The sequence below is a fragment of the Podarcis muralis genome, chromosome 10 (genome assembly GCF_964188315.1).
Source record: "Podarcis muralis chromosome 10, rPodMur119.hap1.1, whole genome shotgun sequence".
Taxonomy (NCBI): domain Eukaryota; kingdom Metazoa; phylum Chordata; class Lepidosauria; order Squamata; family Lacertidae; genus Podarcis; species Podarcis muralis.
The window spans coordinates 40,276,451-40,290,185 of NC_135664.1; the positions used below are offsets into that span (position 1 = coordinate 40,276,451).

Genomic DNA, 13,735 nt, shown 5'->3' on the forward strand with positions numbered 1-13,735 from the left:
AATGCAAAACCTTCTCATATGGCCAAACTGTGGTTAATACGATAAAAAGAAAATAGTTTATGGAAACATAACCCTGCCATTTTTTTACTTCTCTCATAAAGGTGAATTCCTCTTTTCTTCTCCAAATGTGTTTTAGTATCTTATTAATAACTAGAGGTGAACATTTTTTCTTAAGATTTTCTCTTCAGAAAAAATATATTCATATGTATTTGAAAAGATATATGTAAAAACAATTAAGATAACCCATGTTAACTTTAACTGTTGCTTTTTATAATAGCTATTAGTTTTCTGAAGCTATTCTGACATTGTTTTGTACAGGAGAGGCTATATAACACACAACAAGGTTTTGGAGTTTGCCAGTACTGTTTAATATAAAAACATACATACATTGAAAATATTGTATTTTAGACAATTAAGAGGTATCCAAACTTTTCTTTGACATGTGGAAAGATATATAGTTAACTTTGAAGACAGTGATCCCAGAAATATACATCCTTATTTTGGTATGCTTGCCACTAACTGAAGCCAGTTATAGAGATGAATGTAGAAGGTTTGGTTTCAGATGACTTTTAAAAGAGAAGACTTCTAAATCTGCTCATCAAGTTTTGGCCAGTTATATATTCTCAGATGTAATTCTAGATACTGCTGAAAAGGAAGTCTGCATATCTCTCTACATTCTGTTTTAAAAGGTTGTTGAAACTCAAATGCAGTGAAAAGATGAAAGTGCATTGTTGTATTTAAGAGCAATGAATTAATGTTGTGGGCTTATGCCTGCTTAAATTTACACATGCCTGCAGTTTCACTGCATACATCCTCTTGAGTGGGTCACTGCAGATGCTCAGATGAATGGAAATCATATGGGTATATTGTTTGGTGGATTATGACACAGAGAAGTGGTAATGAGAGCAAGGAGAAACAAATTGCTCCTCTACAAGTTAGCTGTTGTAGTCCAGAAATAGCAGCATCCAGGGATACAATAATCATGTATTTTGTGCAGCAGATGTTTCCTAATCTTGCGTAAAATTATATTTAGGATATTTATAAATGAAAATTTGAATATATTAAGAGAGTATTTTAACCAAGAATGCTAACAAAAGCAACATTTTAATATTGCTTATGTTATGTAAGCACACTGGTACCTACATTCAGGCTTTATTCCTATGGAGTTTGGTTGAGTCTTCAGTTGACTATTCCTGCCCCACACCAAGAATAATATATATATATTGGAAGTTTCATTTCCTTTTCCTCCAAGTAATCCCTTTGTGTTGTTGTAAATACCACCATCTATATAATTTCTAATTGTGAAAAGCATGACAAATATTTACCCCAAATCTCATGCACAGTGGAATACTGAAATCTGTTGTGCTCAGCTAATCAATAGAGACCACAGAAATATACCACATGCTGGCAAGGAAGTAAAACATAGTAAATTCAGCAATTTTGTCTTGGAATGATCTATTAGGTTTTTGCTTTTTTTTTTTTAACATACATAATGATATCCACTCTGCAGGTAAGTTTCCAGTATTTGGCTTTAATGTTAGCAAACATTTTAACAGGCAACAGGTATTTCTAGCAGAAATGCATTTGTGCATCTATTTGTAATTTCCAAGTTGTATTACAGATCGTTCATAGATACAGCGGAAGGAGGATGGCTGGATTTCCCAGTACTGCACAGGGTTGCTAAACAGACTCACTCCTGAATAAGAAGCCTTTTTGGTGTTGTATCCAGGAGGACAAAAATCATTGGGACCAACGGCAGCAATTTTATTGTTGTGAAGGTAGACCACCTGGAAAATAGAAACATTGTAGAAGTGAGACAGGCTATTGTGTTGCAGAAACCTAACATGGGTCATTTATCATCATTTCTTACATGGATTTCCACATACTAAGCCAAAATCACTTTTTAAAAATCATCCCTTGAGCAATCACTGTAACCAGAGTAGGTGTGGGCAGAGTGAAGTATTAATAATGAGTGGGAGCAAGTTTCTTCTACTCTGGTTACAGTGATTGCTCAAGGGATGATTTTTAAAAAAATCTAAGTTCCCTGCACATAGCTGTCAACTTTCAGATTTGAAAATAAGGGATCAGCAGCCTCACCTGTCCCGGGGACAGTCTACGGGATATCTAACAATCCAGGATAGCAGTGGGAAGCAGTGGGAAACGGCGCTGGAATAAGGGAATTTCCCGCAAAAAAGGGGAAGGTTGACAGCTATGTCCCTGCATTGTGTTGACATCTCCATATATTTGTTGCCATCCTTGTGATACTACAGGAAGACCAGAAGGCAGAAGCTCTTTTGATCCTCTTATATACATTTCCAAAGCATATATAAGTCCTATGCAGGAGTTATTGTGCTTACACAATTGGGTTGTGAAGGGCATATGTCCCAGCCCCATTCTCCCAACTTTTCCTTTGATTGCACGCACTTAGAAGCTTCTTTGTGTCTGGGAACACTGATAATGCAGATGTTGTTATTGCAGGAAAACTTTTAAGTGTGTTCAACCAAACCTGCTTAAAAACTTTCTTCAGACCTTCCCACTCAGTTCGGGAATGTCAGCAATGGATCGGTTGGAGATGAGGATATTGGGAAGTGGGGACAGCATCCCCCTGCACCCATGGTTTAAGCACAATTACAATAGCACCAGAGTAGGGCTGTAGACTTGAACAACCCCAATTTATCACTGTTGAGGAATGCTCTCTGTTACACATGTGGAACAGTGAGTGACACTGAGAATAATGTGGCCAATCTCTGCTTGTCTGCTGCAGTCCCTGCTTCCCCCCCCTGGAGCCACTGGATTACAAAAAGACTATTGATATTGTTTTACAACAAATGAAAATAAGATACCTTGTAATGCAGATATTATCACAAGATCAGTAGCTAAGCAAAGTGGGTGGAAAAACATAAATGAAAATGGTTTTTTGTCCACCTGGTAATTAAACTAGTCTTATGTTATCTGTTATTTATTAATTTATATATGCTTTTATTCCTATGATGGAAGTGCAAATAGCAAACATCAGGTTCCTAGGTGGTGTCCCACCCAGGTAGCTAGCAGACGCAGACTATCCTGTGTTAACTTCAGGAAGGTTACTATAACTTTCAGAAAGGTTGTTGGATAATGGCATTCAGACCAATTGTTACATCCCTACATGCACTATTACTTCATATAATTAAAAAGGTTCATCAGAATGATATATTACAGCTAAGCATTTATGTATTAGTTAGGGAATGGAGGAAATGCAGTTTACTGCTCTATTAGATTTTCCAACATCTTTATTAGATGTAGGTACTACTGCCAGTCCTATGTTGCCTGTGAGATATACAATAATTAGAAATGTTGTATATCTCAGTCTTATGGTATACTTTACCTGTACATATTTGTGTTCTCCAAGCCCAGGAGGTACTTTGGCAAGCTCATTGTGGTCTAAATGTAATTCTCTCAAATGTGGCACGTTAGCTAGAGAGCCATTATCCAGGCTAGCAATGTTATTGAAACTGAGACCAAGCCTGCAAGAGAAAAATATTGTGCAAGCTGTAGTGAAATAACTGTTCTCATAGATAATTGTTTCTGTAGATGCATCGCACATTAAACACCTTGTAAGTTATTATCTGTATTCTCTAGCCATGCCACAAAAACAGGAAAATAGTGCACAAGTTGCTATACTAAAAAACATGTACTATAGTTACATTTAATTCTATTGCACATGGCCAGTTGTAGTCATGTATTGTGCCTACCTAGGCTTATTACGAAGCTAATTTCACATCATACAATTATCACTATGTGCACAATATATCAAATTAATAACAAGGTAAAGGTAAAGGGACCCCTGACCGTTAGGTTTAGTTGCGGACGACTCTCGGGTTGTGGCGCTCATTTCGCTTTACTGGCCAAGGGAGCTGGCGTACAGCTTCTAGGTCATGTGGCCATCATGACTAAGCCGCTTCTGGCGAACCAGAGCAGCGCATGGAAATGCCATTTACCTTCCCGCTGGAGCAGTACCTATTTATCTACTTGCACTTTGATGTGCTTTCGAACTGCTAGGTTGGCAGGAGCAGGGACTGAGCAACGGGAGCTCACCCCATTACTGGGATTCAAACTGCCGACCTTCTGAGTGGCAAGCCCTAGGCTCAGTGGTTTAACCCACAGCGCCACCCACGTCCTTTAGTAACATGGTACTTAGTACCATATTATTTTAAAGTTAGATTTTAGTACCAGATAAGATTGCAATATCTCTATACATACTGCTGCAGCTAGAGATACATGTATAACAAGAATATCAATGCACGCCAAAGCAGGTGGGAGGTTGCTTTGTGTAGTGCAGCATAAAAAAATAGACTTATTTGTGGAAATTGGGAGAACCCAGCAATATAGATGTAATTTTAAAGAACTGGTTCTTTACAGCTTTGTTTTTGTGGTAGCATGTATACAACTCCAGGAAATATGTATTCCAGTCACATATTAGACATTTACTCAACAAAGGTAGGGCAAACTACATTAGTATATGAAAATTGTTCATTTAGTATTTTTTAGCCTACCTTGAAGACTATTAAACACAGAAAGATGAAACAATTTAAAGCTAGAAAACTAGCTAATGTAAAATTCAATACATTTTCAGTAACGGCTTCTTTTCTCGCCAAAGTGCTTGGAATGATCCAACTCTAAACAGCCTGAAACTTGTTAACAGATGCAGTGAGCTGTGGCTGTTGAGGAAGGTTTAGGCTACCAGTTCTACCAGTTTTGCATAATGCTGGGCATTTTTATAAAATAATAATTACTTAGCCAAATTGGTGAGTCCTTTTAGACTGTCTGCATCAACTTTGTTGATTTTGTTGCCATCAAGGTGAAGTTCTGTCAGAGATGTGGGAAGACCTGCAATAAAAGATGGAGAACATGTGTTGCAAAGACCCGTGAAAGGTAGACTGTATACAAAAACACATTGCACACAAAGCTCCTGTGGGAGTCAGTGGTCACTTCATTTCAGGGGTGATGAGGCATGTTTGGCCTTTACTATAAAGCGTGTTCTCCTTCACAGAGAGGACGTGTTGCAGTGGGGTCTGACAGGCCACCCCTCTGTTGCTGGGCGGGATAGTATGGCTGACCATCCGCAGTGATTTGGCGGTTGGGTTACTGGGCAAATTTTGCTGTTGCCATTTAGGGGGACAGACTAAAGGAGGTAAAATCAAGTCTGTCAGCACTGACTGGGCTCTATAGCTGTGTGCATCGTTCACTTATATGGGAAGAAGTAAACGTGCACTTTCTGGTTCATTTAGGGCTGCCATACGTCCAGGATTTCAGAGTGTCCTAGTTTTTACTTTTTGAAATATGGCAACCCTAGGTTCATTATGAAGGAAGAATCTGAATTTGCTCGCTGTCCAAGAAGGTCCTAGCTGCCTTGTTTATCAAGCTTTTTCTTCTCTGTATAGCTACTTTTTAGACTCTTGTTGGTCTTGCTAGAATGTGACAATGTGGTTTTCAGATAGATAGACAGACTGCTAATTAGTTGGAGATTTATAAATGAAAGATAGAGTGGTACAAGATATGGATGGATCACTATCATTATAATATTTTGCAATTGCACGTGTTCCATCCTGTTTCTATGTTTATGTGATTTTTTTTAAAAAGCCACCAATTAATATATGAATATGTATTATTATAAATTATGGTAACACATCTTGTTCAGTTTTTGAGTCAAGAACTGTACTGCAAAAGTTGAAGAGAAAATCTGAAGGATAATTATATTATGATCTGGAGTTCATGAGGAGCAGATCAGGTCAGTTCACACTAGAATTCACACAAAATAAATTCCTTATTTACTCCAATCAGTTCAGCATTGACTCTGTCCCTCTTCATGTCCAGCCTATGCAATGTGCAGAGCAGTGTTTCCCAAACTTGGGTTTCCAGCTGTTTTTGGACTACAATTCCCATCATCCCTGACCACTGGTCTTGCTAGCTAGCAAAAATCAGCTGGTGACCCAAGTTTGGGAAACAGTACTGTTGGTCAGTGGTTCACCCATGCTTGTGATTGTACACATATTCCTAAAATCATTCCTAAATCTTAAAAGCAGAATGTAAATGGGATATAATAAAGGCTGACCATGCAGAATGATGGAATTAATCTCACAAGTTTAAATAAAGCATAAGTATATGCATACTTTATATTACTATTCTCTGCTTCTCTGTGGGAAAGTCTGCCCTCCTAAGTGTGAATGATAAATGCATATTTGATACCACATAGCATACTTTTCCGTGTATAACGCGTCCCCATGTATAGGACGCCCCCTAATTTTGGGGACTCCAATTTAAGAAAATGACCCAGAGTTGTGGAACTTTTTGCGGGGAGGATGGCCCTAAGTTGTTGAGATTTTGGGGGGAGGATTGGAGTTGTTGAGCATATACACAGAAAAGTACGATATATACTTCCAATTTAAACTTGAGTGTCTTTTGTTACTGTATTCTAAAAGTAAAGTAATATTCTGCATGTGATGCATTATTTGCATTCAACAATTTTTTAATATTTTTTACAATTTACACAATTTAAGATAAAAATATAAATTAAAGTTCTTCATAATATTCTGGCAGTGATGCTGTACACAGCCTCAGTTTCCCAAGTAGTGTGCTTACCTTTAGGGACAGTTGTTATATTGGTATCTGAAATACGGATGTAAGAGAGTCTCTTCATCCCTTGAAAGCATCCATTTTCTACACCTGCGCTTTTTAATGGATTGGTACCCAGTTCTAAAAATAAACAACATTGACAATTCTTAACCAACAGATTAATACCCCTCCCTCCTTAATTCTTCTCTAATTGTGTTAAATTGGCTGCACTGTACTTTGCGAAATAATTCCAGCCTTACTTTTAAAATAAAAATCACATTTAGTGTTGTGATACCTCTGTAAAGGTTCTTTATAAGAAGTGATAACATTCAGCTGGTAAATTCACAGGAGTTTTCTTTTACTTGATTATATTTTCTGGGTTGCAGCATGTTGTGAAAATTTCATTCCATAAAAAATTGGAAGCTGGAGATTTTAACAGCCTAGCTGAACACTATGAGACAAATGTTTACTTCAACTCTTCCTTTTGATTTCTCTCAGTTACACCCTCCTTTATAATGCCCAACTGTTACCAGTGAAAAAAGGGGGAAGGTTATTATCTAACACATGGTCTAACACATGAAATGTACTTTAGCAAACTCAGTATGAACCAAAACACTTGATACGCCCAATTACACTTCTCTTTTTCACATTCAACCACCCACTGTTACAACCCCCCCTTGGAAGTGTTTACATCAATAATAAAATTAAGAAATTTCGTAGTCTGGATTCTGTCAAATTCTACTGACTTTGAATTTTACCATCTTTCATCTGATAAAATCTTATCATGGACTCTATCTGTAAGCAGCGATGCATACCTACGACAATCATATTACTTAGTCCATTGAAGACGGCTTTTCTTAGTTTGTTTATTTCATTTTCATGTGCTCGTAGCTCCTGCAAGCTTTTAGGCATGTTTTCTGGAAGTTCCTTCAAATTGTTTTTGGAAAGGTAAAGTCTCTCCAGTTTCTTGAGTGGAGCAAAAGCTCCCGGGCTGATTTTGCTGATTTTGTTGTTAACAAGGATCAATGCCTGTAAAGCAAGAAACAATAAAATAGAACTTTGTTAATGCCACACATGGGCATACTGTTAAAGGAAGATACAAGTATCCACTAAAGATACAAACATCCATTAGAATGTTAATTCTCTATGTCCTACAAGTTTGTACAATCATACCTCAGGTTACAGACGCTTCGAGTTATTTCCGGGTTTCAGAGGTCGCACATGCACAGAAGTGCTAAATCGCACTATGCGCAGAAGCGCCAAATCACAACCCGTGTGTGCGTAGACGCGCTGCTGCGGGTTGCGAATGCTGCGGGTTGCGAACGTGCATCCCACACGGATCATGTTTGCAACCTGAGCATCCACTGTGATGTGATTTGGCCTTCATGTTTAGGACTGTGACATGGGGAAGGGGGCCTTTAACTCTCCAGCTGTTCAACTGGAACCTAGTGCATACTCTGAAAATATGAGTTAACTTTGGCTTTGCTCTGAGAAACGACTGCAGTGTCACTGCAAGGAATCGGATGAAGTCACAGTGGTACAAACTAAGTACTGGGGGATGCCCCAGTAGTTCCCTCCAAGTACTGTATCCTCTCCATAGTAGCTGCTGTAAAGAAAAGTTATCTGTGCTTAAGAAAATGCATAAAGGATCATGTAAATGCAAGCCTTAATAGCCTCTCCCTCTCAATGTCTACTATATCTATAGTTATTTAACTCTGGACAGAAGTTAAGGTTGCCTCCAACAAGAACCTTCTTCCATTAATTGAATTAAACCTACATTTACATTTCCTGGGAATCATCATATTTCTCCACAAGGGATGTCTCAGTCACTTGTCTGAGAGTTATGACATCCTTGTCACCATGCAGCAGGAAACATATATTGACTGTAAAGACTCAGTACTTAAATTAATTAACAATTAGTCCCCCTTCTGTCCAGCCCTGTCTTCAGAAAGATCACCCTTTGGGTTAAAGGTAATGCCAATCGATGATTTTTTCCTATGTGGGCATCTCTCAGTCCCTACTTAGTTCAGCTTTCTGCACAGGAGATCACTGCCCTGATCCATTTTTTTTTAAACTTCCAGGAAGCTGCTTCATATCACTCTTTTTCAAGACACTCCAACCCTATAGATGATTGTGGAAACCAAACCTCCTCACCTTTAGCTAGATAGCTAGCCTTATTTCCTCTCCACAACTTCCTATTTTTCAGCTGTACTTGTTGTTTTTCTGTTTTACATTAGTTAGGACCTTTGCAGGAGGAAGTATCGTTACAAAAAGAAACATCTTTTATTTTTCTGTTTTGGGGAGGGTTTCTCATAAGCCGGGGTGGAATCTGCCTAAAGGAAGCCTAAGGGTTGATTAGATTATCAAGTCTGTCACAGAAGACATAATAATTAATCCAAGTGTGCTTGACCATTGGGAACTTCCATAACACACATCGACATGCAAGCATCTGTTAGGAATCTTGGTTGTGATTGTGCACATAAAGGCAATAGTGAAAATTAGAAAACCATTTATATCTCCTTTGCTTGCAACAGCTATTTACATCTCGTTCCTTCATTATTCTCCTGTCTTCCTTATTTCTTCAGTCATGTTCTCTCTGAATTCTTACACTAGTCCAGTTCTAGTCATTCACATTCAAGCTTTCCCCCCTGGTGCATTTAGGCCTCCATCTATATTGTGCCTGGTTCCCATCTATATTCCATGTAAGGTATTCTTTAAGCCTCATCTCTGTAATAGGAACATTTTAAGCTTATGGTTCAGGGAACATGGGTTTGGGTAGACTGTGACTCATAACAACTGACCATCTTTCTATATTTCTTTGCCAGCTATTCAAGCTACAAAGCCATTTTACTCATTACCTGCCATTTTGTGTAAATAAACCTTATAGTCATGAGAACTGGTTTTGTTAGTGTTTACTAATTTTCTGCAAATAAGCAAAGCAATGTTTTGCAGAGTAATCGGGTCCATTGCAATAACCTCTGTGACATAAAATTATTTCCACTCAAACTCGCAGGAGTGATGGTTCTGTGAACATAAATGTGCAGATCTTGTAACACACACACACACACACGTAAACATAAATGTACACATCCTAATCAGAATTCCCATGATTGTCAGAGTTGGCTCAGAATTTGATTTATATAGCTCATACAGGACTAACCAGTTTTTTCATAATGAAACAAAGTACTTTGGTTCTCTAGATTTAAGGCTCAGTACATACATTCTGTGTTGTCACAACTATTCATCTTGCACAAGTTCCGAATTGATGCTATGTCTGAGTCACTCAAAAAGCCTCAAAATTCAAGTCCCTCAGATTCTCACATAAATTTCTTGTGTGTAGAACCAAAAAAAGTGTTCCTTGCTCACAATTTGTGTCTACTTGAACTCAGACTTGGAATATGTTTTAAATATCTGGTCTGTGTCTTAATATCTAAAGTGCCTTTGAAAATGTGAAGAGCAGGCTTCCTCCATCACTGAACAGCTATAGCTTTTATATAGTCTTCTCAAATACTTAGGAACAAACTACACATTGCTTTAAATGTAAGGTCATTATTAAGAAGAACCCCGCAGGATTAGGCCAAAACCCCACCTAGTCAAGCATCCTGTTCTCACAGTGGCCAACCGGAGGCCTAGAGAGAGACAGTACCTGAAGCCAACAATATTCTCTTTTTAAAGGTGCAAGGGGTCTGATTATGGAGGGTTTAACTCTCTATGTGCTGTAGTATCAATGCTGTTTGATGAGAGAGAAAAGCTATTGACTTCTCTTCATGCATGCTGTAGACCTGATTCTGACTGCATCCCACCCATAGCTGCTATTTAAAAAATACACTACCAACAGGCCTTAAATAGGATCACACATTCAATGTATTACATTGTTTGTCCCTATGGATCCAGGGCAAATGGCATGGCTTTCATGCAGTCCTTAACCCCAACACTTTTATTTTTAGCAGTTATTGCCCCCTCCTTTGCCATCATACTGTACAGTCAAAACTGCACACCATTGTTAGTCCAGGAAAATATTTTTACTCATGATCCCTTCTCCTCCCTGGTCCCCAAGGAAGTCCATTCCAGATCCCACACCTGCTTCTTTCTAGTTACAAAATGTAGGCATCTTCCTGAGTAAGCTCCTGGACAGGAACTTTGATTTCACTGTTCTGTTCTCCCTCAGTCTCCGAAAGGAGGCTGGTGGCAGTAGCCAGACATCTGTGAGGTGGAGGGGAAGTCGATCTTCTGAAATGAATGGGTAGAACTAGTAGGAGATCAGAAAGTGAGCTTCAAAGAGATATTTTTTAAATGGAGTGCTCTCTTCCACACAAATACACACACACACACACACACTCCATAGCGAGGTGACCAACCTATTAAATAACTACAGGGAGGTGACAGGGTTAATCTTTCATCTGTTCTCTGTCCCCTTCCTTCTTGACACACCACTACAACCACAATATAATGTAGTATATAAATTGCATCCACTTCATATGCAGCAAGTAAACTGAGGCAGAGATTGATTTGCTCACTGCCACATAGTCACCAGAGCCTAAATCACTGGACTACAGTAGCAGTCATCTGGCCCTACTATGTTATGTGAACCTTACTTCTTGTGTACCTGTTTCCTCTTCAGACTCTCACAAAAATATGAGATTAAATATATTTACATTTGGAAAGTGCTTTGAGATGTTTGGAAAGCAATAATTATTCAGGAATAATGTTCCCTTGTTATTTTGATCAGTGGAACACAGCTGTAGAGCATATTTGCTCACTGAATGCATTATCTTACTTGTAAGAATGGAAAAACAGATGGTTCAACTCTCTGTTTTGATTTCTAGCCATTCTAAATCCTTTCATAATTAAACTTATGCCAGCTATCTTTAAAACGTGCAGGAGGAAAAGCTGAACATTTGCAAAGATCAGAAAATATATAAACAGCTGCAGGGAGGGAAAACATGAAGAAAAAGCAAAAAGAGGAGAAACTATTATTTTGAACAGTTCATGTGTTGTATATTTTCTCTCTAGTGTATTTGATTTCCTGTTCATTGTCAGTAAAACAGGAGGTATGTTTTGCAGATGGCTCCACTGTGTATATGATAGATGTGCATGGTTTTAATTTTGTATACTAGCCAGGAGTGGCCAGATCTCTGAGAGGAAGAGGTCACTCAAAGTTCAGCAGTGCTAGCAGAAAGCCTCTCCCAAAAACATTTACTGTTCATTTAGCTGTGGACATATTTTTCTCTCTTCAACTCAGAGCTACAAGGACTACCACTGAGATATAAATGACCAGTCCATTTTAATACGAATCTCTGAACATTGTTGATAATGTTCTCTATATGTTTATACACCACCACAAACAGAAGCTGCTTAAAAATAACACACACCCTTCCCCTGCATGCAGTAGGAGCTTCAGAGCACTTTTTGTTGCCAGGGGTCAGCAACTAGATTAGGGACTTAGAGAGCTGCAGGGCCACCAGTACAAGGTGAAGGTGGCATCAGGCACGTTGCTGGGTCAGCCTGGAGCTGATGCGGTGATCGGGCCTAGATCAGAGCCAGCAATGGCGCCAGCTTGGAATCCAACATCCTTTGCCAAATCAGCCCTCCACCCTGAAATGACTCATTTCAGGGCTTTCTGTTGTCTGCCACTGGTGGGGATCCCACTGCTGTCACCCATATGTTCAGTGAGTGGAAAGTGGTGCTACACACCAGTGGACTATTCCTGGCATCATTCAGTATGCAAAGATAGTGAGGGTCAGGCAGAGGGACACCTCTACCCAGTCTAAGCACCCTAGACCCCAAAGCCTGATTTAAATGGGGTGTGGATTGCTCTTCCAGTCAGCAAGCTAATCTTGTGCCACATACTTAGTTGACTGGTCGCTCACCTATCCAAATGGTCCCAAACACCTTTACTTTATTATTACTATTATTTATTGAATTTGTATACCTGCAGGTCTCAGGGCAGTTCACAACCCAATAACCCTGACAATACAAAATAAAAACTCGCCAAAATAAAAACAACTCAATAATATCCCCTCCAACTCACACCCTCTCATCACTGCTGAACCTAGTCATTAGGTGGATGAATTGATGATAAATACAACTTTTCCTTCCCTTCCCACTGCTTTAAATTAAGGTGACCACTTTGGCAGGAAGGTAAACGGTGTTTCAGTGTGCTGCTCTGGTTCGCCAGAAGCGGCTTAGTCATGCTGGCCACATGACCCGGAAGCTGTCTGTGGACAAACACCGGCTCCCTCGGCTAGTAAAGCGAGATGAGTGCCACAACCCCAGAGTCGTCCACGACTGGACTTAACGGTTAGGGGTCCCTTTACCTTTTTATGGGAATTCCATACCTTGATTGTTACTATTTCTTAAACAAATTACTAATCATCTTCTAGTGGTTAGTAAAACCACTCAAAAGGAAGTTCACAGAATAAACACGTCAAGCATAATAAGCACCAACCAATAAATACAAGAAATTGCATTTTCAGAAGCAAGCTGCAAATAAACCCCACCCTCAGAATATTAACCCAAAGTGAATGAGTAGAAAAACACCCAGAGCCACTCTTGTCTTTAGCATTACTTCACTTATTTGACAGTGGATTCTGGTGAGAGGTGAACTTACAGCAGAAACACATGTAGCACTTGGGCTGCTAGCATACCAAGTAAATAGTTCCAGATTTAGCTGGCTATCAAACACAAACTCCTCCTATCCTAAGGAGAACATATAGCAAAGAAGCCAGGTGGGAAGACTTGAGAGGAGGGATTTGCCTGGACCAAGGCTGCTAGACATGCTCATGGCAATTAGAGTACTAAAAATTAAACTGGAATGGGAAAACAGGGATGTAGCCCATATGTTACTACTAGGCAACCACACAAACATCTAATAATCCTGGGGCACAGTAAAATTCTCCAGCAGTCTGGGTGAGCTCAAAAAGAAAAGAAAGCAGTGACAGTTACAGTTCTGCATGAAGGAATTCTCTTCACACAAATGTTGTCCCAATAGTTAATATGACTAGTCTTGGTGAAATCTCTCTGGGATTTTGTATTTTGTAATTGTTTGAGTCATCTTGAGTTCAGTCTTGCATGGAATTTGTGCCAAATCTGTCCAAATGTTAATTTTTTTTTAGATCCATTACTTCCTTTTGCATAATTAATT

General features: G+C 39.1%; 1 protein-coding gene and 1 long non-coding RNA gene across 3 annotated transcripts in view; one reads left to right on the forward strand and one right to left on the reverse strand.

The window, feature by feature from the left end:
• LOC114606052 (uncharacterized) overlaps positions 1–13,735 on the forward strand; it is a 201,633-nt gene that overhangs the window by 42,166 nt on the left and 145,732 nt on the right. The gene's annotated exons all lie outside the window — the stretch shown is intronic.
• DCN (decorin) overlaps positions 345–13,735 on the reverse strand; it is a 30,318-nt gene continuing 16,927 nt past the window's right edge. Inside the window, exons 4-8 of the mRNA XM_028747820.2 lie at positions 7,407–7,620; positions 6,619–6,732; positions 4,773–4,866; positions 3,365–3,503; positions 345–1,787 (exon numbers count right to left, since the gene is read on the reverse strand). Of these exons, the coding sequence (XP_028603653.2) occupies positions 1,593–1,787; positions 3,365–3,503; positions 4,773–4,866; positions 6,619–6,732; positions 7,407–7,620 (756 nt within the window). The 3' untranslated portion in view covers positions 345–1,592. The remainder of the gene's footprint in view (positions 1,788–3,364; positions 3,504–4,772; positions 4,867–6,618; positions 6,733–7,406; positions 7,621–13,735) is intronic.